Below are 25,718 nucleotides of genomic sequence, written 5' to 3'. Positions count from 1 at the left end.
GTTGGCGCTCCAGCATGTCTGCCTTTTCTGGATTGCAAAATATAAATCGCTCAAAATCATTGGAATCTCCCATGATTAAACCAAAGTACAAGGTCTGTTGCTGTCACATCGCAGGCAGGTCGGTGATTTCTCTGTTTTCCCCAGTATATTCTCCAATAATGCTGTCTGCTCTCTCAGTCCTCCAACACTTCCAAGCAACTCCAGGGTGTGCACGTTCTTCAGTAACCCTCTCCTTGTTGGGCTTCCAAAATATAGGCTAACTGCTTATACCAACTCTTTTATTCCAAGGAGCCACCTTCAAGAGGCTGTTCTGTCTCACTCTTCCCTGCAGGATCTCAAGAAAAGACAAGGTAATTTAAGAACTTTATTTCAGCAAGTGTAAAAGCACAAGGAATACGTCTTATGTCGTAAACAAAGCAGGCTTTGATGCCGTGTCACCGACCCAACTCGTCTACCAAGTTCTGTCCGAATACGTCCATAATTCCGCAGCTTGATGGAGTACCACTCTCCTCTCTCAGCTGGCTCCCTCGCCTCACATCTTGCTCAGCTTGACACCGTGCAAACCAAGGCCTTCAAGATTATTTGATTTTTCCTACAATTAAGCTGACTGAGTCCGAGTCAATCACTTTACCATCTCAGACAAGTCGGTGGTGGTGTCTCTGTCTTTGACTGCCTACTTTCTGGTGTTGCATCCTTTGCTCTTTCAGTGCTTTGTCCCCCCAGGTTTCTGCAGGGAACACAAGGTCCGCCATCAACCCCCTTCCGGTGAAACTACCTTAATCCAGGATCACTGATCACCTTCACTCATTCGTTTGAAACCAACTTCCACATGCTCTTCAATCTCATTTTTCCATCCAGGTCTTCAAGACAGCGATTCACCACCATCTCAGATCATCCCCAATCCAAAACCATGTTCTTTCCTAACCTCGTTAACCCCCTTTCCCCCACCCCAATCCCTCCTCCTTCCAAATATCCATTTTTTCCCCCTCTTCAGAGTTTCCTTTCCTTCTGTATCCATCTTGTCCACGTCATGCATCCTCTCCTGCCTCCCATTCCTCCCCATGCCTGTTATTTGTTCAAGTCTGCCTCTATCTTGGTCTTCAACAATGCATACAAAAAAAAATGGTTGAGATATCGTGTTATATATTGTCTTGGCCCTATTGCTTAATGGTGAAGAATCACCGAAATGTTAAAATTACTCGTATCCACATTTTCACCAACATCCCATCAATTCGTCCTTGTCACACAACCAACCTGTCCACCAAGTTTTGCCCAAATCCATCCATAATGTTTATAGATATCCTGCTTACAGACAAAGAAACATGGGTGAAAACAATCTCTGTCCACCTTCGGTGTCCAAGGCAACAAAAAACTGGGAAAACAATCACTCCATCAATATTAAATTGAAAGTTCATTGGATTAGTTCTCCAGTCAAATGTATATTGAGAGCAAGCAAAAGGACCAAAAATTAAACGAAAATCAAAATTGACCAGAGAAGAAACTCAGAATTGAACTGTCATATATGCCCCTTCCCTGCTCTGACCCACACATCCCATATCCTGCTGAACTTTTTTTCCTCATCCGCTGACAAAAGATTTCTGCGACTCACTCAATCGGTCAATTTCCCGAACCGGATCTCAACCAATGGTACTCCATCTCTTCTGGATCTGATTTTGACAAATGTCCCTGAAAATATCTGCTGTTCTTCCTCTGCTCCAATCGGTTCTTCTGACCACGTCCTTGTCAAAGTGGGCATCTCTCTGGCTGTTATCAGAGAACCACCTCAGCACCGTCGAGTCTGGCATTTCACTCAAGCCGACTGACAGGGTCTCCAAGCAACCATCAAACTTTGAGACTGGTCTCCCATCGCAACTTTCTCCAACATCAACTCATCCTGGGAATTCTTTCAAAGAAACTTTCTCTCCCTCATGCACAGATTGATCCCTTCTCATCTTCAGTTTTCCAACCCTTCCTCCCGCCCATGGTTCACTGAAGCTTGAGGCGAGGCAGTTGTCCTGAAACAACTTGCCTTTGCCTCATGGAAAGCAAACCCAACTGAGGGTAATCTCACTTTCTTCCATAAGCTCGGAACAAGTGTGTATCTACCCTCAGGAGAGCCAGAAAACAACATCTTTCCAAGCTCAAGTCTGAACTCTCAAACCTCTCTCCCTCCTCAAAATCCTGGTGGTGTCGAATCAAATATATGTCTGGTGTATGTTTCCCCTCCATCCCCTCCCTTACTTCAAATGACCGCACTACTGATGCCGCACGTGAAAAGGCTGAATGCCTAAACTCAGTGTTTGCATCAAAATCTTGTGTCAGAAACCCATCGCTTTCTGTACCCACCTTACCCATTTGCACCTAACAGTCCCTGTACTCTGTGTCTTTTTCTCCTGACAAGGTGGAGAGCTTGCTGTCAAACCTCGACTCAGATTGTGCAACCGGTCCAGACGGCATCAGCCCACGTGTCCGAAAAACCTGCTCCTCTGCTCTTGCTCACCGTCTCTCTGTTCTATTCACCCTCTCATTTGCTCAAGGTCATCTGCCATCTGCTTCGAAATCAGCAAACATCACTGCCCTGCATAAAAAGGTGCAAAAACAGATCCCTGCAACTACAGACCAATCGGCCTTCTCCCAATCATCAGCAAGGTTATGGAATCCATCATCGCTTCAGACATGAAATCCTTCCTCTTCTCCAATGGCTTGATTTCCAATCATCAATTTGGTTTCAGACCCGGTCACTCTACCCTGGATATGCTGCTTCTGCTCTCCCAACAATGGATGGACGTCCTCAATACCGGACATGAAATCAGCGCCATATCCCTGGACATATCACGTGCTTTTGACATGGTCTGGCATCATGCCATGCTCACCGAACTCTCTTCTTATGGTATCCAAGGCTATCTTCACTCATGATTCGCAGACTTCCTCTCCTGTCGCAGTCAACGTGTGGCCCTAAATGGAGTTTTTCACCCCCCCCTCTTCCTGTCCAGGCTGGAGTTCCTCAAGGTAGCGTTCTAGGCCCTGTTCTTTTTCTGGTTTTCATCAATGATCTCTCCGACTCTGGAAAATCCTCTATCTCTTTGCTGATGACTCCACCCTCTGCCGTACCATCTGTCATCCCTCAGACCGGCAAGCAGCAGCTTCTTCTCTCACTGCAGATCTGGATAAAATCACAAACTGGTCAAACACGTGGAATATGTCTTTCAATCGGGACAAATCTCACACTCTCACTATGACTCTCCGAAAAGACCGTTTGGACCCCCCCCCCCCCCGCCTCCACTCCAATCTACTTTCTCAACAATGCTCTTGAAGAAGTCCTCTCTTTCAAGCTTCTGGGTCTCATATCACTATCTGCCATGATCTTTCCTGGGAAAGGCACATTTCCAACCTGGCCTCCAGAGCCAGTCACCGATTAGGAATCCTTCATCATGCAAAGTCCTTCCTCGACCCACCTGAGCTCCTGACCACATACAAAGCTTTCGGCTGCAGCCTGATGGAGTACAGCCCTCCCCTCTGGGCTGGTGCTCCTGCCTCCCACCTTTCTCTGCTTCACACTGTGGAAACAAAGGCATTTCGGATCATTGGTATTTCCCGCTATGAGGCTGAGTCTTTGGGCCTCTCACTCTCTCACCACAGGCAGGTCGGTGGTCTTTCAGTCTTCTACCGTCTCCTCTCCGGTCTCGCCCTCCCTGCTGCATCTGCGATTTGTCCCCACCATATTTACACAGGGCGCTGAAGGTCCGTTAACAACCCCCTTCTGGTAAAACTACCAAAATCACGAATGACTGCTCACCTTCACTCTTTCATTCTTCTTTTTTCCCGCCTTTGGAATAAACTCCCTCACTCTGTTCAATCCCCACTCTTCCCTCCAGGCCTTCAAAACAGTTATTCACCACCACCTCTTATGATCCCCTATCCAAATCCTCAATATTTTCTACCCCTGTTAATCCACCCCAAAACCACCTCCTTCAAATTCCCTGCTTTCCTTCCTGAAAGTTGCCGTAATATCCATCTTGTATACCCCGTGTTCCCCACCCAACCCTCTCCCTTCCACAGATCTCCTCATGTCTCTGTTCCCCACTGTTTTGTCCTTCCTCTCTCCCACCCCTGTTGTCTCATGCCACCCTTGCTGTGCATTGTGTGTTAGCTCTCATACGAGCCTCGACAAGGTATACAAAAAAAAACATCCCCTGACTCCTTCCTCATCCCTTACCTCCCCCCCCTCTCAACAATAATGTACTATAATAAATGGAGGCTGTGTGACTGTAGCTATGTCAGCAATATTCACTCGTCTATTGGTTGCGGCGCTGACCAATTGGGTGTGACCATTTTCCCCCACATCGTTAATCGTGTATTTTTATTGTGTCTCTCCACATCAGAAAATAACGATCCATCTTGGCGGTGCAGCAAATCACACACTTTCCTCACCTCTCACAATGTTGATTACAATATTGATAATTTTGGTGTGGCGTCTATCACACACCTTCCTCACCTCGTGACTCATCCTGTAGTGATTGCTTTAATGATCGCGTTCTGTTTCTTTGACTCCTCGGATATTAAGCGGCTTTCCGTGTTCAAAGGGTCGACGTGGGTACTTCCGCCCAGAGGGCTGGGGTGGCTGCCGGTCTTAAGGAACTCCTGTGTGTATGTAATAAATAGATGGCGACTGAACATAACCCATCAATCGACGTTCATGCCACTATATATCGTTTTTGTCCCTATCTCTCAATGGTGAACAATCACTTTAAAGATTAAATAATTCTCATATCCAGATCCAGATTCGGATCTTCACCAAAATGGAATCAATTTGTCCTTGCCACACACCCAACCTGTCCACTAAGTTTCGTCCAAATCTGTGACAACTTTTTGAGATATCGTGCAATATATCATTTTTGGCCTGATCTCTCAATGGTGAATAATCACTTAAATTCTAGTCGTTGGATCAGGATCCAGATCCGGATCTTCACCAAAAATCGAATCAGTTCGTCCTTGTCTAATCACTGAGCTTGTCCACAAAATTTCGTCCGGATCCGTCCACAACTTTTTGAGATATCCTGTACACAGACAGACAGACAAACAGACAGACAGAAAGGGGTGAAAACATAACCTCCTTCACCTTCAGTGGCAGAGGTAATAAAACCCAAGAGGTGTATGCATGCATTATTCCACTGACATTTTCTGTTGTAGCAGGCACAGAGTTTGAATCGATGATCTATTCTCAATTTTGATCATAGGCATCTCTCATTTCTGATTGCCTGTGCACTTCTAAGCAACACCTTTGCACTTCTGATAAAAACAGATTAATTTCTTTTGAACGCAGCGGTAGCCCAGCGGGAAGGGTGACCTATACTGTCTCAATGCAGCATCAAACGCGGCTAATGCAAGGACTCCAAATGATATAAAAGGGCAGTTTGCCTGATGTAGATGGGTGCTTTGCTTGGAAAAGATGGGCGCTTTGCTTTGTGTAGACGTGTGAGATCTACGGGGACCGCGCGTGGAATCTATGGGAACTGCAATTGGCATCTATGGGGACTGCGTGCACATTCTCAACAGGGACCATGCATTATATTAACAGGGACAACCCCTTCTCTCCGAAAAAATAATTTGTTTTACCTGTGATGAGCTGTGACTACTGTAATCAAAAGAGGACAATTAAATTGTTTGACAAAGAACATGATGTTCAGGTTTCCTATCAATCAATTACCACCGATCCAACACCCCTTCTCTACCAACAATTGCAAATTAATGATAGATATGACATCGGCATCACCTTTTTACCAAGAAGGAGACAAACAAAAGTGTATTGCAGCCTAAAAACTAGCGAGAGACTACTTGCACAAACATTTAAACATGCTAATAACTTTATGGTCCCAGCTGTTCACCTGTACTTTTAGTTTTGGTCACCGGTGGCCAATCATCATGCAGAAAATAGTCTTTACATGGGCATTTCTTTCATTTCAGACAGATTTAAAACTATTTTATTCACATAGAAAAAAGAGATCAATGCTTACAATACTGATTCACAAGGTCCTAAGTAATGTCCACCCCCTCTTCCCCAGTTCCCCAAACTCACCCCGACATCCACAGCTACTCCCATGCCCTCTAAAAAAGAAAAGAAAAATAAATAAACATTGTTGAATAGCACATCGCAGTATTGTATATTTCACATTATCATTGGATTGACACAATAGCTCTGAGGTAATGTGTTCAACTTTGACCTGTCGAGTCTGCATTTGATTCCCAGCACCATGGTGCTTTGCAGGCAGGGTGTTGGATTAATGCGAAGGCCGTTTGTATGGTTGCCTCATCAACTAGCATTCGCTGGTGGACGTTAACGATCCCACAGTACCTCTCATCGTGTCCTTGCACCCGAAACAAATTCTAAATTCCTGCTCTAATCTACAGGGGCACCGCATCAGCAGCGTTGCTCTACCGCGAGGAATGATGCAAACCAGCAGCTGGATACTTTATGCGAATGAATGAATAACATCATTGTTATGATCTACAAATGCAACTTCACATTTTTGTGTCGGTGTTGTCATGCGAATATAAAAAAATAAACTTTCCAATTCCCCAGATGACAGTGGAGTATGAAACATCAGTTTATTTCGACTTTGTGGACATTCCCGTGTTTGCAGCAATGCAAATAAAATGAGTGTTTAGACGAAAGAAGACAGACAGAGAGAGAGAGAGGCAGAGAGAGAGAGAGGCAGAGAGAGAGGCAGAGAGAGAGAGGCAGAGAGAGAGAGAGAGGCAGAGAGAGAGAGAGGCAGAGAGAGAGAGGCAGAGAGAGAGAGAGGCAGAGAGAGAGAGGCAGAGAGAGAGAGAGAGAGAGAGAGAGAGAGAGAGAGAGAGAGAGAGAGAGGCAGAGAGAGAGAGGCAGAGAGAGAGAGGCAGAGAGAGAGGCAGAGAGAGAGGCAGAGAGAGAGAGAGAGAGAGAGAGAGAGAGAGAGAGAGAGAGAGAGAGAGAGAGAGAGAGAGAGAGAGAGAGAGAGAGAGAGAGAGAGAGGCAGAGAGAGAGAGAGAGAGAGAGAGGCAGAGAGAGAGAGAGAGAGAGAGAGAGAGAGAGAGAGAGAGAGAGAGAGAGAGAGAGAGAGAGAGAGAGAGGCAGAGAGAGAGAGAGAGAGGCAGAGAGAGAGAGAGAGAGAGAGAGAGAGAGGCAGAGAGAGAGAGAGAGAGAGAGAGAGAGAGAGAGAGAGAGAGAGAGAGGCAGAGAGAGAGAGGCAGAGAGAGAGAGGCAGAGAGAGAGAGAGAGAGAGAGAGAGAGAGGGAGAGAGAGAGAGAGGCAGAGAGAGAGAGAGAGAGAGAGAGAGAGGCGGAGAGGAGAGAGGGGAGTGAGAGAGGAGAGAGGAGAGTGAGAGAGAGAGAGAGAGAGAGAGAGAGAGAGGCAGAGAGAGAGAGGCAGAGAGAGAGAGAGAGAGAGAGAGAGAGAGAGAGAGAGAGAGAGAGAGAGAGAGAGAGAGAGAGAGAGAGAGAGAGAGAGAGAGAGAGGCAGAGAGAGAGAGGCAGAGAGAGAGAGAGAGAGAGGCAGAGAAAGAAAGAGAGACAGAGAGAGAGAGACAGAGAGGGAGAGGCAGAGAGAGAGAGGCAGAGAGGGAGAGGCAGAGAGAGAGAGGCAGAGAGAGAGAGAGACGCAGAGAGAGAGGAAGAGAGAGAGAGAGAGGCAGAGAGAGGCAGAGAGAGAGAGAGAGAGAGAGAGAGAGAGAGAGAGAGAGAGAGAGAGAGAGAGAGAGAGAGAGAGAGAGAGAGAGAGAGAGAGAGAGAGAGAGAGAGAGAGAGAGAGAGAGAGAGAGAGAGAGAGAGAGAGAGAGAGAGAGAGAGAGAGAGAGAGAGAGAGAGAGAGAGAGAGAGAGAGAGAGAGAGAGAGAGAGAGAGAGAGAGAGAGAGAGAGAGAGAGAGAGAGAGAGAGAGAGAGAGAGAGAGAGAGAGAGAGAGAGAGAGAGAGAGAGAGAGAGAGAGAGAGAGAGAGAGAGAGAGAGAGAGAGAGAGAGAGAGAGAGAGAGAGAGAGAGAGAAAGAAAGAAAGAAAGAGAGAGAGAAAGAAAGAGAGAATCGAAGAGGAGAATACTGAATTAAAAACAGAGGACAACTGGCGCACATATACACCTGTCAATGTCATTCCAATTTGAGGTGGAACGCGAGGCAGTGCACGGAGCATGCGGTTGGTCGACAGCGACGGAAGACTAGAACATTGCAGCGAACAAGTTGGACAAAGTAAGGAGAGGATAGGAACATGCAAACAACAGATCAGGAATGATTATTGAGCTTGTCATCAGCCCTGTGGCCCCTCCCCATCCCCCCCCCCAAACCTGACGAAGACAGGACAAAAGATTCATGCGTTAGCACCGAGTTAGGCTGGGGAAGGTGTTGTCTCCATGGGATATGAATGTTGCTCGGGAACCCGGCATGGTTTAATTCTTCAGCATTTTTGTGCATGCAGTATGATCCATGTTCGGTTTAACCGTCCATGGTAGGCTCGTATTTCAGACACGAACAATTGCATGCAGCCTTTGTTGAGGCTCTTTGCCGTTTTCCAGGCTTAAACTTATTCGTGGGCCTCCCTCAGCTTCTTTTCATTCTGTTTTCAAACTCTTTCTGCCCCTGTCCAATGGTCACTGTGCTGACATCTGGGATGTTCTGAAGTCCTTGCACTTGTGGTGTCATTTGGCACTGCCAGCCAGTCTTGTTATTTCCAGGCTATGACAGTTTGTCAACCAGAAGCACAACCAACCAGGCAGCTAGTGCCCATTCTTACAATCAGAGATCAAGTCAGATATCAGCTCTTGACCATCTCCCACTTGCCAGACTACAATGGATGGGATCCTGACCATAATGGCAAGGTCAGAGGTTAACAGCTAAGGCCAACAACCGACATGGCAGGTGGGAAGTTGGTGTCGGTGTTTGTTCACCCTCAGCTGGTCTGGTATTTGAAGTTTGTGTTAATGCAGGAGAATCCTTCAAACTCTGTCTGGTCGATGTTTCTCACCATTGATTCATCCGGTGGTGTCAAAATAGGTTGGGACTTTGTGAAGTGCTTATCAAAGTTTTCAGCATTGCGGCCAGCCTAGAGGAAATGGAAAAGAAAGGGAGACATATTTCAACATTCAGGAATGCATCGGAATAAAGGGAAACCAATCTCAAACTTAAAAACCGAGAATTACAACATGATTACATTTTTCACTTTGAAACTTTGTATAAAATAGAATTCACCAAGAAGCAGGTTCAGTGATTTTCCCAGGAACTTATGTTTAGTCAGATGTTTAAAAACTTATGTTTTTAGAGGCTTAGTGAGCCATTTTATGTTAAAATCCTTTTCTGGCACGCACAATATACATTCAAGCTACCCCAATGAACATTCTATGGCATTTTGATTCCTGGTCTGACCCCGTAATTTGTCCCCCCACGGGGGGAAGACCCTCTCGTGGACAGGCCCTCGCTGCTCCTATGGTTGGCAGTGAGTGCCCCAGAAGCAGTGGGGGAAAGAGTGGAATTTCTGTACATGGAAGAATTGTGTGCTCAGCCAGTGGGTTGTCCAGATAGCTCAGATGGCAGAGCACTCTGGCATGGTTTTGCCAGAGGACCTGGGTTCGATTCCTGGTCTGGGCCTCTAATTTTTCCATATGAATATAAAATGACCGTTTTAACAGCCATTTTTCCCTGCTGTGCAGGGGTTTGGCTTTTTGTGAGGCAATGTTTTATGGCCGGATGCCCTTCCTGACGCCAACCCTGGTCGCCTCTTACCACACACAGGGATATTATTTTTTTTTTTCCATATGTATATATATATATATATATATATATATATATATATATATATATATATATATATATATATATATATATATATATATATATATATATATATATATATATATATATATATATACATACATACGTGTGTGTGTGTGTGTGTGTGTGTGTGTGCACGCGCGCGTGTCACGCTACTCCTGCTACAGTTCTGGGCCAATTACATCCAGGCGTGCTACATTTGATCAGGATGACCCCAATTAGTGTATAGGGGTGTTTTTATCTTTGCTGATGGTCTTGGAGGCAAATTCTCTTTTCAAATGTGTATCGTGTAGTGCCGCTACAGGTGGGGGAGGGTATCACAAGTCTCCACCCTTTACAGTGCAGTATTCCTGTCACCACGTTTTTCAGTACAGTGAGGTGTTTTGAATTATGTGTGAGAGGTATTTTAGAGAAGTAATTTGAATTGCACGTTTGAATGAGGATAACATCATAACCCACCCTGGCCTGACCACTCTCATTCAGAGAGAGCGGGTGCTTCTAGTTGATTGTAATTTATCTCACTTCACTCAATGGATATTTTCAGTATTTCTGTATGTTGCACAAAGATGAAAAATCTATTCTAATGGTTCACGGTCTCCAGAAGTGGCTATAATCTGATAATTATGGCAACACAGGCCAAAATATAATGACCACCACCACCGAAGATGGATGGTGGTTATGTTTTCACCTCTGTCTGTCTGTTAGTCTATGAGCAGGATATATCAAAAACTTATGGACGGATTTGGACGAAACTTGGTGAACAGGTTGGGTGTGTGACAAGGGCAAATTGTTTCGATTTCAGTGAAGGTCCAGATCCAGATTTGAATACTATAATTTAAATGCTTCTTCACCATTGAGAGAAGAGGCCAAAAACAACATCTCAAAAGGTTGTGGACTAGTTATGACAAAACTTTGTCGATGAGTTGGGAAGGTGACAAGAACAAGCCAATTCGATTTTGGTTCAGGTCCATGCGCAGATCCAGCCCATCAGTGGGATACAAAATGTAAACTGTTCAGCCTGGCAGAGATATGCGCTCTATCGAACTGCCGTTCTAGTTTTCCATTTTACCATCCTGATTTGTGTGCGTCTTGAAATGCCATTACAAGAGGGCTTAGAGTAGTTTGAGATGCCCATAAGATTTGTATGTGTAACAGATTAATTCAGCATTGATACAAACACTAAAGTACAGACATCTACCTTGGGTGACTCTGCACAACAAACAGCTATATTTCCTGGTGCGTTGCCCAGTGCTGTTCTAACCGTGTTGGCACTTTGAAGGAATCAAATTTTGTTTTGTTTTTTTTTTCTCTTTTTTTGTGGGAGCCGAAAACACTTCCCTACACCCACTACGGAATGAGATCGGGGATCATTTGGCATTACTTTTCACATAGCTACAAAGGCTGAGGCACGAGAGCGTAAATAGAAAAAACAGAATCCAACTTTTTATTTTCAAAATTTTCTTATAATTTTTTGGGTCAAAAACACTCCCCGGCACTCACTGATGAACATGTGAAAGTTTGATGAAGATCTGTTTGGTTGTCTCTGAGAACAATGGCGACAGACACAAACTGCTCTCTTATACGAATAGTATAGATATAGGACATTGTCCCGGTGGCCATCTTGGAAAACAACCTCCAATGGCCATTCTCCACCTTTACGTGAAAGTTATAGGAGTTCATTTTAAAGATAATGTCCCAAAGTACCAAAAACTAACTTCAAACTTCGTTCTGCTAAAAATAGTAGTGGGATCCCAGAAATGTAACCCCACTATTGGGAGGGGAGACCACCTGCCTTCTATACAATTATCGATGCATCTTCCTATTACAGTTTATTTCACCTCGCTCTAATGCTTAATCATGAACTAAAGGAAATGACGATTCTAAGATGTACGTTCTTAGCCCCAAGAAGTCATTTCTGCAACAATATGTATGCATGTACAGTAGGTATGTGTACACACAATCACTCTCCCCAGCCGCACCCCCCCCCCCACCACCAACCCCCAACATCCCTCTCCACTAATTAATTTATCAATTTACCTTTTTATCCCAAACAGTGGGTTTCCTGACAGCTTAATTATAAATATGGAAATGTGTTGAGAATGTGCAGTGTTTCCAATACATTTTGAAACTCAGGCACAACTTGTACTTTTTTTTTAATGTACTTATTATTTTTCTACAGCAAGAGAGCAATCTGATATCAAATTTGAACGTGCAGAACAGAATGTACTTAAATAATACCCAGGCCTCTTTCATCCCAGGAAGACACAATCAAAAACGTCTGGAGCGTTATGAAGCCGGTAGTCATGCGTGTAACGATTTGTGAAACTGTGTGAAAGATCCAACGGTGTATTTTATACGATCACACCATTGTGCACAAACATTGTGGATTTTAAAATATAGTCTGAAATTTAGCTTATTTGTTGCATATCAATTAATGCCACCTTTTGCTTTGAAGTTACATTGTGGCCTTGATTCATGGTAAACAGAGAAAAATAAAAATCCTGATACCTCTCTGCCATGAAAGTGCAAAAGGAAACTCCAGATTGCCAAAAAGGTACAAATTACAACCAACAAAGTACTGCCTAAGCATTGGAACGGCGACGACTTCCATTCCCGCCACCCCCCCCCCCCGCCTCCAACCACATATTCCCAAAGCTTTCAAAAACCAACCGGTTGTGGCCGAAAAGGTGGTTGGATCTCTCGCTGCTCCAGCTTTTTCCAGTCGATCCGCCTGAAGAAAGCGTGTTCTCGTACATCCCGTTCACCCTCCGTTCCGCACCCTAATCGCTTCCCAGGGTGCTTGGTCAAAAACTGTAAAGCAGCTCATAGGGTTAGAGTAGGTTGCAGAGTGGTTGATTGGGAACATGTGCATGGATATGGTGCCAAGCTACTTTTATACATACAGGTTGTGTCAGGAAACCCTAACAACTCGAGCACTTTGTTCACATCGTCCACAAACCACGTTTGCCATTAGAGGTTACTGTGCTGCAACAGTCAAAGCACAGTGTTGAGGGCCTTGGGAGTCTATAACAACATGACTTGGGCTTAATTGCAATACCCAGTGTCATCACATTACCTTCACAAACTAGATTAAAGTTATCTATATACAGGATTGTGTAATTTTGTGGTTTTATTAATGGACAGCAATACTGTTGTAATTATATTTGGAAGAGGTCCAGTTTCAAGGACTGAAGTGGAATCTACATATATCATGTTTGCAATGAAAAGTGTGGGTAAGGGTGTTGGGGGGGGGGAATGCAGATTGAAAAATAATATCAAGAAAATATAGAGAAGGGAAAAGAGAAGGAAGTAAGAGAGGAGAGAAAAGGAAAATCATGTTGGGAGGAAACAGGAGTAAAAGGGCGAGGGAGTGGAATAGAGGAAGTGAGGAGGAGGGGGGGGGGGTGAAGGGTTCAAATATTCTGCAATTTTTATGATTGTATTCATAACATGAAGGAGACCCCACAATATCAAATAAATAAATAAATCACAAAATCAAAGCCCATCTACATGTTGGCACAACTTGCTCAGTCCTGAGGTTGATCCCCACAGGAATCAAACACAGATCAAAACTGATTTTCTGATACGATACCAGAAGAGGGCATCGTGTCGTACGACTATTGGAGAGTGTGTTCATCCGGCTGTTGTGCAATCATGTGGATGTAAAATATGCCATGGCATCTCTCAATATAGGCCAACAGAATGTGTCGATTTGTGGAGTGTGCAAGTTAAGCAAATTATGATGTGGACGCCAAATTTTCTCAAAACAAAAGTTGAAGAGAGAGGTACGCCAATCATCATAGGAAAGAAGCAAAAGTGTCGTTTCACGTGCGAGCCCTTCCTCAAAGCAAGACGACAAATTGTCATGTGGCCCATAAGTGGATATCATGGGTGAGCGTCACAATCTGAGCAATTACCTTGTGTCTGCGTGACCGCAAATTCAAAGTGCATGTGTTGTGCCGATCGACCATGGAGGCTTAACGTCCTTGTCGTTGATGCATCGAGAAACAACTGAACTGTTTTAATGTTGGAATACATTGTGAAAGTTAAGTAATTGGGTCAAGTACATCAAATCGTGTTAAACGAGCTTCCAAGTCAAATGAATACGAGATAATTGGCGGATGAAATACGAGCGTTTTTGACCTAAATAGCTATTCCTGTGTCGAAATGTCCTTGAAAACCTTGTGTAATACAAAAGTGGCAGCAAAAATTAAAACAATTAAAAAAAAAACAACAATATCAAGGCTTGGAGAGCTGGGCAGCAGTGCATTTGCTTGACACCAAAAATCGGAAAAATGGAAAATCCATATTAAGTATTGACAACATAGCTTGGTGGACTACAGATCCATAGAAAGGTAATTTAGGTTGGGATAACCTTCCTTTCCATTGAAACGCGGTATTAGACACGGGGGGGGGGGGGGGAGGGGGGTTGCTATTGAACGAGCTGAGTGGGTATATTTGTCCATCTTGTCCGATGGATTGGTGATGAGATCATTGATACATCTCTCAATAACATAAATATTATGACCTCTCCAAAACCTGAGATCCAAATTGAATGACACTGACTGGCAATCCACTTCCGAGAGCTCCATGGTTCTAATACAACCGTGGCCTCGGGCCGTTTCAGGATGGAGCATATTGCGGCCATACTTAACTAGTGGAAAATCGGTGCATTTCTGGATTTGCTTGCATGGTCAGTGTATATTTAATCTCACTGAATTTATTCTTGTAAGTAGCTTTGATATGGTTGAGTTGACACCCAGGAGCATGAGCTTATAGAGTTTGAACCATCATATGTGTCTTGCTTGCTGGGTGGAAAATGGGTGGAAGATGCAATTTACTTCGCAGAAAGTAATCTTCTTGAGCACTCGTGGAACCTTTGGGGGTTCTGATCAAAATTCTAGGGTGGATTTACGGCCTTGCCAGGTACGAAAGCACATTACCTAAGCCCGATGGCAGACAGCTTTGGGTGATACATACCCCCTTGCAGATGGAGACAGCCTCACGGGTAAGAGCCTTTGGATACGAAACATTGTGTTCCATGATGGACTGGAAAAGCTCTTCTTCATCCTCTCCGTCAAATGGTGGCTGATGGGGTTGAGGACACAAGAAATGCCTTCTCTCAACACAACCATGGGAAACTGTACAACTATACTAATGATGGCTGAATTAAAGAATGAACAAGCATAAAGAATAGCAATAGCAGCCCCCCCCTCAATATAAATATTGAATGAATTGATGACAAACTTTTTCAAAAGTTTGCATCTCTCCATGAGTGTCAATAAGAAAGTCTCCTGAAATTGCCTCCTGAAGCCCCTCCACCCCCATGATGTTGCATTAAACATCATCACTGGAAAGTTTTTACAGCTAATTTTGTTTGTAGAAACCTACAGCAGCACCAGCTAATATGCCAAGGCGATATTTACACAAATCGAGAATTGCAGCAGAGCTGGCTGGCATCAGGAGTAAGGCAGACATTTAAGGAAACGATGACAAAATGTAACGACAACGTTGAATGGCATGCAAGTACAGCTCAAGATAAACAGGTACTTCGGAAACAAAAAGTTGAGTATGTTTACCAAACAAATGCAGTCTCAACCCTTGTAAATTATATGTCTAAATGTCTGTCGAATAACATCGAAATTATGAAAATAGGACCGCCTGTCCTGACGCTCACCTGGATCAGGAGCAAGTCACTCAAGCCCCCTGTAGACCTCCTCAGACCCTGAATTTTTTGATGCCGTGAACAAACTTCGGTACATCACACGGGTGATGAAGGTTTTGGTCAAGTTTCATTCTAATTGTGTGCAGTTCAGAGGAGAGAGCAAATACCTATTTTGGGGATCAAAAAACCCCCGTAGACCCCCTCTTTAAGTAGAAATTTTAATGGTGTTGATATACTTCAGTACCTCACGGGTGAAAAATGTTGTGGTCAAGTTTCATCAAAAATGTGTTTGTAATTTCAGAGAAGAGAGCAAATACCTATTTTGTCCCCCCCCCCACCTCCCTCCTGGTAGACCCTTCAATGAGCACAGATTTTGATGTGGTCGATGTACTTTGGTCAATCACAGGTGATGAAGGTTGTGGTCAAGTTAAAAACAATAAAATTTGTATACCTTGTCGAGGCTCGAATGAGAGCGAAGACACAACGCACAGCAAGGGGGGTGGGGGGGCATGAGACAAGAGGAGCAGGAGTGGGAAGGACAAAACAGTGGGGAACAAAGACATGAGGAGATCCGTGGAAGGGAGAGGGATGGGGAGGGGAACATGGGGAATACAAGTTGGACATTACAGGGACTTTCAGGAAGGAAAGCAGGGAATTTGAAGGAGGTGGGCTTGGGGTGGATTAATATGGGTAGAAAAGATCAAGGATTTGTATGGGGGATGATAAGAGGTGATGATGAACAGCTGTTTTGAAGGCCTGGAGGGAAGAATGGGATCGAATAGAGTGAGGAAGTTTATTCCAAACGTGGGGAAAAAGAGGAATGAAAGAGTGAAGATGAGCAGTGATTCGTGTTTTTGGTAATCTTCCAAGAAGGGGGTTGTTGGCGGACCTTGAGCGCCCTGCGGAAATGTGGTGGGGACAAATCGCAGAGAGGGAACGGGGGGGGGGGGGCTGGAGAGGAGACGGAAGAAGACAGAAAGACCACCGACCTGCCTGCGGTGAAAGAGTGAGAGGCCCAAGGACTCAGCCTCATCGCGGGATATGCCAATGATCTGAAAAGCCTTGGTTTCCACAGCGTGAAGCCGAGAAAGGTGGGAGGCAGGAGCACCAGCTCAAAGGGGAGAGCAGTACTTCATCAGGCTGCGGACGAAAGTTTTGTAACGTGGTCAAGAGCTCAGGTGGGCCGAGGAAGGACTTTGCACGATGGAGAATTCCCAGTCGGCGACTGGCTTTGGAGGCCAGGTTGGAAATGTGGCTTTCCCAGGAAAGATCATGGCAGATCGTGAGACCCAGAAGCTTGAAAGAAAGGACTTCTTCCAGAGGATTGTTGAGAAAGTGGATGAGGGGGTTTCTAAATTGTCCTTTCGGAGAGACATAGTGAGAGTGTGAGATTTGTCCGGATTGAAAGACATGTTCCACGTGTTGAACCAGTTTGTGATTTTACCCAGATCTGCAGTGAGCGAAGAAGCTGCTGCTTGCCGGTCTGAGGGATGACAGATGGTATGGCAGAGGGTTGAGTCAACAGCAAAGAGATAAACAGAAATTTCCAGAGAGTCGGAGAGATCATTGATGAAAACCAGAAAAATAACAGGGCCAAGAACGCTAACTTGAGGAACTCCAGCCTGGACAGGAAGAGGGGATGAAAGAACTCCATTTAGGGCCACACGTTGACTGCGACAGGAGAGGAAGTCTGCGAGCCATGAGTGGAGATGGCCTTGGATACCATAAGAAGAGAGTTTGGTGAGCAGGGCAGAGTGCCAGACCGTGTCAAAAGCACACGATATGTCTTGGGATATGGCTCTGATTTCATATCCGGCATTGAGGACCTCCATCCATTGTTCGGAGAGCAGAAGCAGCACATCCAGGGTCGAGTGACCTGGTCTGAAACCAAATTGATGATCGGAAATCAAGCCATTAGAGAAGAGGAAGGATTTAATGTCTGAAGCGATGATGGATTCCATAACCTTGCTGATGATTGGGGGAAGCCTGATTGGTCTGTAGTTGCAGGGATCTGTTTTTGCACCTTTTTATGCAGGGCAGTAATGTTTGCTTATTTCCAAGCAGATGGCAGATGACCTTGAGCAAATGAGAGGGTGACTAGAACAGAGAGAGGGTGAGCAAGAGCAGAGGAGCAGGTTTTTAGGAGACGTGGGCTGATGCCGTCTGGACCGGTTGCAGAATCTGAGTCGAGGTTTGACAGCAAGCTGTCCACCTTGTCAGGAGAAAAGGACACAGAGTTCAGGGACAGTTGGGTGTGACTGCGTAACGTGAGTGGAGAAAGCGATGGGTTTTGGACATAAGATTTCTATGCAAACACCGAGTTTAGACATTCAGCCTTTTCACATGCGGTATGAGCAGTGCGGCCATTTGAGGTAAGGGAGGAGATGGAGGGGGAACATACACCAGAAACAGATTTGATTAGATGCCACCAGGATTTGGAGGAGGGAGAGAGGTTTGAAAGTTCAGACTTGAGATGAGAAAGATGTTTTCTGGCTCTACTGAGGGTAGATACACACTTTTTCTGAGCTTTATGGGAAAAGCTGAGATTACCCTCAGTTGGGTTTGCTTTCCGTGAGGCAAAGGCAAGTTGTTTCAGGACAACTGCCTCGCCACAAGCTTCAGTAAACCAAGGGCGGGAGGAAGGGTAGGACAACTGAACACGAGAGGGGATAAATCTGTGCATGAGGGAGAGAAAGTTTCTTTGAAAGAATTCCTCGGATGAGTTTATGTTTGAGAAAGTAGCGACGGGAGTCCAATCTATAAGTTTTATGGCTGCTTGGAGACCCTGTCAGTCAGCTTGAGTGAAATGCCAGACTCGATGGTGGTGAGATGGTTCTCTGATAATAGCCAGAGATGTTCACTTTGACAACACGTGGTCAAAAGAACCGATTGGAGCAAAGGAAGAACAGCAGATATTTTCAGGGAAATTTGTCAAAATCAGATCCAGAAGAAATGGAGTACCATTGGTTGAGATCCGGGTCGGGAAATTGACCGATTCGAGGCATTCCCAATGAGTCGCAGAAAGCTTTTGCTGAAGTGCCATGACAGGTGAGAGAGGTACCCACACCAAACCAACTGGCATGATGACAATTAAAGTCACCACAAGTTTCATCAAAATCGTGTGTGTCGTTTTGGAGAAGAGAGCAAATACCCATTTTGGGGGGTTCAACCCCCAGACCCCTTAATGAGTGCAAATTTGGATGTGATCGATACACTTTGGTACATTTCGTGTGATGAAGGTTGTGGTCAAGTTTCATCGAAATCAGTGTGTATTTTTGGAGAAGAGAGCAAATACCTTTGGGGGGGGGGTCCAACCCCCCCCATAGATCCCCTTAGTGAGTGCAGATTTTGATGTAGTCAATACACCTTCGTTAGGCATCAGATATGAAGCTTGTGGCCAAGTTTAATCAAAATTGTGTTGCTTCAAGTGATAATGACTGAAGTGTTTATGGACTGACTGACTGACTCACCTACGGACACTAATCGATCGCATAAGCTCACCTGCCAAAAGTCCAGGTGAGCTAAAAACGAGGTAAACAAGCGTCTGTATCATTTGAAAGACCGAGCTTAGGTCAGCCACCGACTGGACATCCTTCGTCATGAAAGGTCTTTCTTTGGCCAGTCTGAATTCTTGACAACCTCCAAGGCCTTCATTTTCAACTTGATGGAGTACTGTTCTCTCCTTTGGGCTGACACCCCACCCCTAACTCGGTCCTTGCTGTTCTTGATGCCATGGAAAGCAAGACCCTCAAAATCATTGGGATGTCACGTGCCAAGCTGAGTGTCTAGACCTGTTACTTTCACATCGTCGGCAGGTTTGAGGCCTCTCCATATTTCACCACCTCCTTTTTGGTCTTGCCTCTCTGCCCTCTCTTGGGTTTGTCCCTCTGAGTTTTCTGCAGGGTGCACATGGTGTGCCAGTTATCCTCTGAGTTAAACTTCCAAAATCCAGGCTCATTGCTCACCTCCAAACATTTGTTCCTCTTTTCTCTTGCTTGTAAGAACCAACTGTTCAGTTGCATTCTCCCCTCCAGGGCTTCAAGACACTATATCGAACCCCAAATCCATACTCATGATCTCTTCTACGCCAAATTACCCCATTCCCAAGTACTCCTTTCTTCCCAGTTTATTTTATTCCCTCTTCCTCTCCCCTACCTCTTTTCGTTTGTCAGTTTTTTGGTTAATTTGTTCCTTTTATGATTCATTCCTGCCTTCCACTTCCTTTCATTGCTGTGTTTCATTTAGCTTGTTTGCAGCTTGTTCACTCCATGTGTCCTTCTCCCCCTCCTCTTGATCTCACTTCGACTCTGCTGTTGTCATTTCCCCCTTTCCATTTTGTTCCCTTCCATTCCTATCTGCTCTAGCTCTTATACGAGCCTACTTCCTCCAATAACAAGCAACTCGTGCCTACATCAAAACACCGTAGTTGTAAAAGCCAAACATTTATGGATGTCCATCCATTATGCAACCAGAAATGCAATGCAAAGACTCTTTTGTGCTGAAAATCGAATTAAATTTCCTGCCGAGGGTGGTTTCCAGTCTTGGGATGCTGAACAGTGGTGATTTGTCTTGAAAATGTTCCACTGTTGTTGTTAACGAAGCATTGAACATTGATTCAACACTTTCAATGTTTGCAGTGTACTTCACGAATATCACCAGAGCCAGGCCAATCCAAATCTATTCACCCGTGTAGACCGGCAAAATTTATCTACCCCCCCCCACCCCCCAACCTAAAATCACACAAGCCGATCTGGAGCACGGCCAAGGCCTTCGGTGACTTGGGATTTGGCATCCAAGATCAATGGCGATGGAGCTGGGAAAATACGAACACCCCCAGATAAATTCCCAACCTGAAGGAAAAGACTCCTAGATTTGATCTACTCCAGATAGCAGTGCTACACATTAAACCAGAATTGCACATCCCGTGCTCGGGGCTCGCTCCGAGCGACAAGCTGCACAAACAGGGGGGGGGGAGACGAGGAAAGCTCAACATGTGACTGTGGGAACCATGACCATGTCATATTGTGGACCATCGAGTTAGCCACTTAGAATGGCTATGATTCAGTGAGGGTAAAACGGGCATTGGAACAATCCACGAAGCCCCGAACGATGCCTCAACTTGACTGTTAAACCTGGACGTGGATTTATGAATTTATATTCAGCGAGTCTTTCACAAGAGGAATGTCTATAGTGGATAAAAATTATTTTAAATCTTGAAAATGTTGAACTCATCAATGACCGATATTTGTTTGTTTATTGATCATTTTATAAAGTGGATGTTTACTGTAATATAACGATTTAATTACGATTCCACCCCAACCACTTTCGTATCATAATGAGTTCTGACAACACGGAGAGCGCGTTTCGACAGTGCCGCTTGCGCTCACTTTTTGTTAATGTCCGAGGCCTTAGGACAAACATTGAAGAACTTGCCCAGAGAGCCAAGCAAAGTAAAGCTGATTTCATTGTTGCTACTATCTTCTTCTTCTCCCTCTTCTTTTGGCTGCTCCTGTTAGGGGTCACCACAGCGGATCATCCGTCTCCATTTCGCTCTGTCCTCCACAACTTCCATTGTCACACCAACCACCCGTATGTCCGCCCTCACCACATCCATGAACCTCTTCTTTGGCCTTCCTCTTCTCCTCCTACCTGGCGGCTCCAACCTCAGCATCCTTCTCCCGATATACCCCGCATCCCTCCTGTGCACATGTCCAAACCATCTCAATCTCACCTCTCTCACTTTGTCTCCAAACCGTCCTACCTGCGCTGTCCCTCTAATATACTCATTTCTAATCCTGTCCATCCTCGTCACTCCCAACGAGAATCGCAGCATCTTTAACTCTGCCACCTCCAGCTCCGCTTCCTGTCTTTTTGTTAGCGCTACCGCCTCCAAACCATACAACATAGCTGGTCTCACTACCGTCTTATATACTTTCCCCTTCACTCTTGCAGATACCCTTCTATCACAAATCACTCCTGAAACTCTTCTCCACCCACTCCATCCTGCCTGCATTCTCTTTTTCACTTCTCCACCACACTCTCCGTTACTTTGGACAGTTGATCCCAAGTATTTAAACCCATCCACTTTCACCACCTCAACTCCTTACAACCGCACCATACCACCACCCTCCCTCTCATTTAAGCACATGTACTCCGTCTTACTCCGACTGACTTTCATTCCCCTTCTCTCCAGTGCGTACCTCCACCTCTCGAGGCTCGCCTCAGCCTGCTCCCTACTCTCCCTACAGATCACGATGTCATCCGCGAACATAAGCATCAGAGTCAACGATTATCATATCCAGTAGATCATCACCACAGTTAGGGTCTTTCACCAATTTGTCTAAGCCACGTGTCACTGGTTGGAGCATGTAATTCCAGTTCTATCAGTCGGGGACTTGCCACCGAGTTACTCCTTGCAACTGTATTGCTGTTAAATTATCCAGTGACTGGTTCTTGTGTCGATCATTGGATACCAGGAACCACCGACAAGACGAGATCGCAGTGATGGTTGGGGTGGAATTGCTACTTAGTTTTGCAATACGTTCCAGGTTCAACATCATCAGAACCTGGAACCTCCTGACCTGGAAGTCATCTGGTGCACTGTAAAGACACATGTGGGGTGCCTACTGATCGGCACTCTGTATTGCCATGGCTGCCTGTTTGGAACCGACTGTCATCTTATTGACTACTTGGCTGATAACCTGGATTCTGTCATCTAAACCACTGGTTGAGATCGTGTGATGATTATAGGTGATTTCAATGTACATCACCAGGAGTGACGAGGTAGCAAGTCCCTGACTGATAGAACTGGAATTACATGCTCCAAGCTGTGACACGTGGCTTAGACAAATTGGTGAAAGAGCCTAACTGTGGTGATAATCTACTGGATATGATAATCGTTGACTCTGCTGCTTATTACACCACAAGCGTGAAGACCATTGGAACATCTGACCATAGCGCAGCAGAGATAATGTCCAAAAAGCCACCAGTCTTGAATAAACCATATCAACAGCGATTATGGAAGTACAATAGAGCAAACCGGGAATCCCTCCAACAGCATCTGCATCGTAAGGCCTGGGATCAAGCCCTAAACACTGGAAATCCTGACGTAGCTTGCAACAACATTGAGACAATCACCAAATCAAGTATGGATAAATTCAATCCTCATGAAGATGTCACTGTTCTTCCAACCGATATGCCATGGTTTACAGAGGCTTGCCAATGGCTGACAAAGCCGTCCGTCTGGTGTGTAACAACTGGAGCAAGAGCCCAAGTACTATTGCCCATGACGATCTTATAGGGGTAAGACAGAACTGTCAGAGAGTGTAGGAGGAGGCTCAAGGACAACACTTCCAGAGGACAAAAGATCTCCTGACCGCTGGAGCAACCACATCCCGTGCTTTGTGGTGCACAGTGAAGAGGATACAAAGGAAAGAACAACATTGTAGTATCCCGACCTTTCAGAAGGATAGTCCAACATTCGCCACCTCTTAGGAGAAAGCGGACATCTTCTGTGATCATTTTGCATTAAAGTGTACAATTGCTTATATGTACAATTAAAGTGTACACTAAAACGACCCCACTGATCTCACAGCCTACACCGACACTCACCTGGACACTGTAAAGTTCCGGCCACATGACATTAGATGGATCCTGTGGAAGCGAGACATAAATAAGGAATCCAGACCTGATGGAATTGGAAATAAAGTTCTCAAAGCGTGTGCATCAGTGTTTGCCACACCTCTTGCCAAACTGTTCCATTTCTGCTTCAGCCATGGTCACTTCCCTTCCTCTTGGGAGATAGCCAATGTAGTGCCAGTGCATCATAAGAACTCTGTTCCAGACAACTACAGGCCCATCAGTCTTCAAAGCTGCATCAGAAAAGTTATAGAGAGAGTTATCAAAGACTGCATTGAGGAAAAATCTCAATGGAAACGACATCAGCAACAATCAGTTTGGCTTCTGTCCTGGTCATTCAGCCTCTGTTGAGACAAGACATCCACTCACGACTCAGGTATGTGAGTAAGTCAGACATCAGAAGGGTGCAATTGTGGTACTTGACATCAGAGCTGAATTTGATAGAGTATGGCAAAAGGGATTGCTGGTCAAGCTGGATGCTAATGGAATCAGAGGGCAGCTGTTGTAGTGGTTATCCAGCTATACTTAATGGGCAGAGGTATCCAAGTAGTGGTCAATGGCCAAACATCAAATTAAACTCAAATCAACGCATCAGTAGCTCAAGGATCAATATTGGGCCCACCTTGCTTCGAGTGTACATTAGCGATTTATGTGACAACCTGCATAATCCTACCTGCCTCTTTGCCAATGATAGTACCATCTACTGCCTGTTGGACAAAGAGAATGCCACCATTTCTCTGAGCGAGGACTGACAGAAGATGTACAAGTTGGGGCACAAATATAATGTTTTGTTTGCTACTGAGAAATGCATGGTCATGTCTGTCAGTTGACTACCTAATGAGCAGCCTCCAGAGTTCTTGATGGGTGGAAAGCCCTGCAGAAAAGTACATGAATGAGCTGGACATACTTGGAGTCAGCTTTTCCTGGAGCTTGGGCTTCCAGCCTCAAGTGAACTCCATTGCCATTAGAGCTGGAAAAATGATAAGTGTCCTTCATAGTACTGCTCCATATTTGGATGCACCTGGTTGAGCAAAAATGTACAAAGTCCATGGAGTATACTGTCCTTGCATGGATGTCTGCAAGTACCATGCATCTTAAGAAGCTGGATGGTGTGCAGTATCGTGCTGTACGTATCATCAAGGCCCCATCCACAGGAATTGAAGATGGACCCTCTTCCATACAGATAGGCAGGGTGTTGCAGCACAAACTGGGAAGGCAATGACAAACTACCCAATGTTACCCTTGCCAAGAAACAGTTTTGGCAGCACCAATGCTCTGTAACAGAGTATGGTACATCAAATCAAATCAAAACTACACAGGAGAACTGCAGCAAGTCTGGGTGTGATGTACAGATTGCACACAGAGGAAGCTTCAGCATTTCTGAAGACCATGCTGCCTCCATCATGGAGACGATCAAGGTTCACCAGAGCAAGTGCCTCCTTTGGAAGTTATGCTGTGCAGGGACTTACTGGCAAGACGGAGAGTGGTCACTAATCACTTGTTCAGTACGATTGTTCCTATATGCCTGCAATAATACTTGTGTGGAACATCTTACCAGATGCCACTGTCATCACCCAACAACATCTGGGATTCTTTCTGCTCCAGAGCACACAAATAGCTTAAAGCAGAAAATACTTATGATGTTGTTGGTTCTTTCTTCATTTGCAATTTTCACATTGTTTTCAATGTCAGCTTATTTTGAGGCCTTGATGATAATATATACAACACGACGTGAAGAAAGAACCACTATTCCTCACTCTATACCGGGTACACCCTTTCACCCATGGGGCTCACTCACACTTGGCATGAAGTGTCCACTCCCCTCGGATAGTTTTGCACTTTGCCTCACCCTCCTGCCCAAACCCACACCCGCATTACCCCCATCAACCCTAAACTGTGTGTGTTCTGAACCCTATTTCTGTTTTTCAGTGCATGTTCGTAAAAAGAGCATTTATACTTGCAATTAGAGTTGTAATCAAATTACATCTAAAAAGTCTCTATTTCCACAACATAAGATAAAATGTTTAAATTGTTTTTTTTCTTTCAAGACAAAGTATAACAAATGACGACAATTTCTTAGAAAGTCCTGACAGTATGGTAAAGAGGTAGCACACTCACCTTTCAGCTGTTGAGCCTTGTTCCAATACCGATCTGAAGACAGACTGTTGGATGAGTGCAGTATGTCACAGGCAGGGGGTTGCACCACAAAGTGCGTGGTCCCTCGGATGGTTGTAAAACTGGGTGTCCCATCTGCTAACATTAGCTGCTGGATGTAAAATATCCCACGGTGTTTTGCAAACAGGTTGACCTATTGCCGGTAACCTGAATAAATTACATTCCTGCCATAACTTACAGTGCACACTGTATCAATGGCACAGCCAAGCTTCCTAGCAATGATGTTACCAGCAGAGGAGAGGCAATACTGTCTGCTCAAGAAAAGCTAATGATTGATGTTAAGATAATGGCTCAGGAAGTCAAGTTCCACAAAGCATCCTCCAATCATCTCCCATTGATTATCTACATGCACCAACTTACCTGGATTAAAATGACACGTTCCAGGTATAACAGCAGCTTGTGAGGGATGCACTTGCTTACAAGTGTAGCAAAGTTTAGAATGAGTCCCA

At 45.0% G+C, this 25,718-nt stretch overlaps 1 protein-coding gene across 5 annotated transcripts in view; it reads right to left on the bottom strand.

Annotated features, from left to right (window-relative positions):
* Nucleotides 1-7,911: 7,911 nt before the first annotated feature.
* The window catches only part of LOC147009858 (protein kinase C alpha type-like), a 189,809-nt gene continuing 172,002 nt past the window's right edge, over nucleotides 7,912-25,718 (bottom strand). For all 5 annotated transcript variants that reach the window (XM_085861438.1, XM_085861436.1, XM_085861440.1 and 2 more), the window contains 3 exons: nucleotides 14,772-14,879; nucleotides 12,462-12,602; nucleotides 7,912-9,066 (listed from right to left, as the gene is read on the bottom strand). In XM_085861438.1, the coding sequence (XP_085717564.1) occupies nucleotides 8,914-9,066; nucleotides 12,462-12,602; nucleotides 14,772-14,879 (402 nt within the window). In that variant the 3' untranslated portion in view covers nucleotides 7,912-8,913. The remainder of the gene's footprint in view (nucleotides 9,067-12,461; nucleotides 12,603-14,771; nucleotides 14,880-25,718) is intronic.

This window comes from Eptatretus burgeri, chromosome 17, assembly GCF_056783735.1.
Source record: "Eptatretus burgeri isolate ZD-2024b chromosome 17, Ebu_testis_v1, whole genome shotgun sequence".
NCBI lineage: Eukaryota > Metazoa > Chordata > Myxini > Myxiniformes > Myxinidae > Eptatretus > Eptatretus burgeri.
The sequence above is the reverse complement of the archived record's forward strand: the minus strand, read 5'-3'. Positions and strand labels throughout refer to the sequence as shown.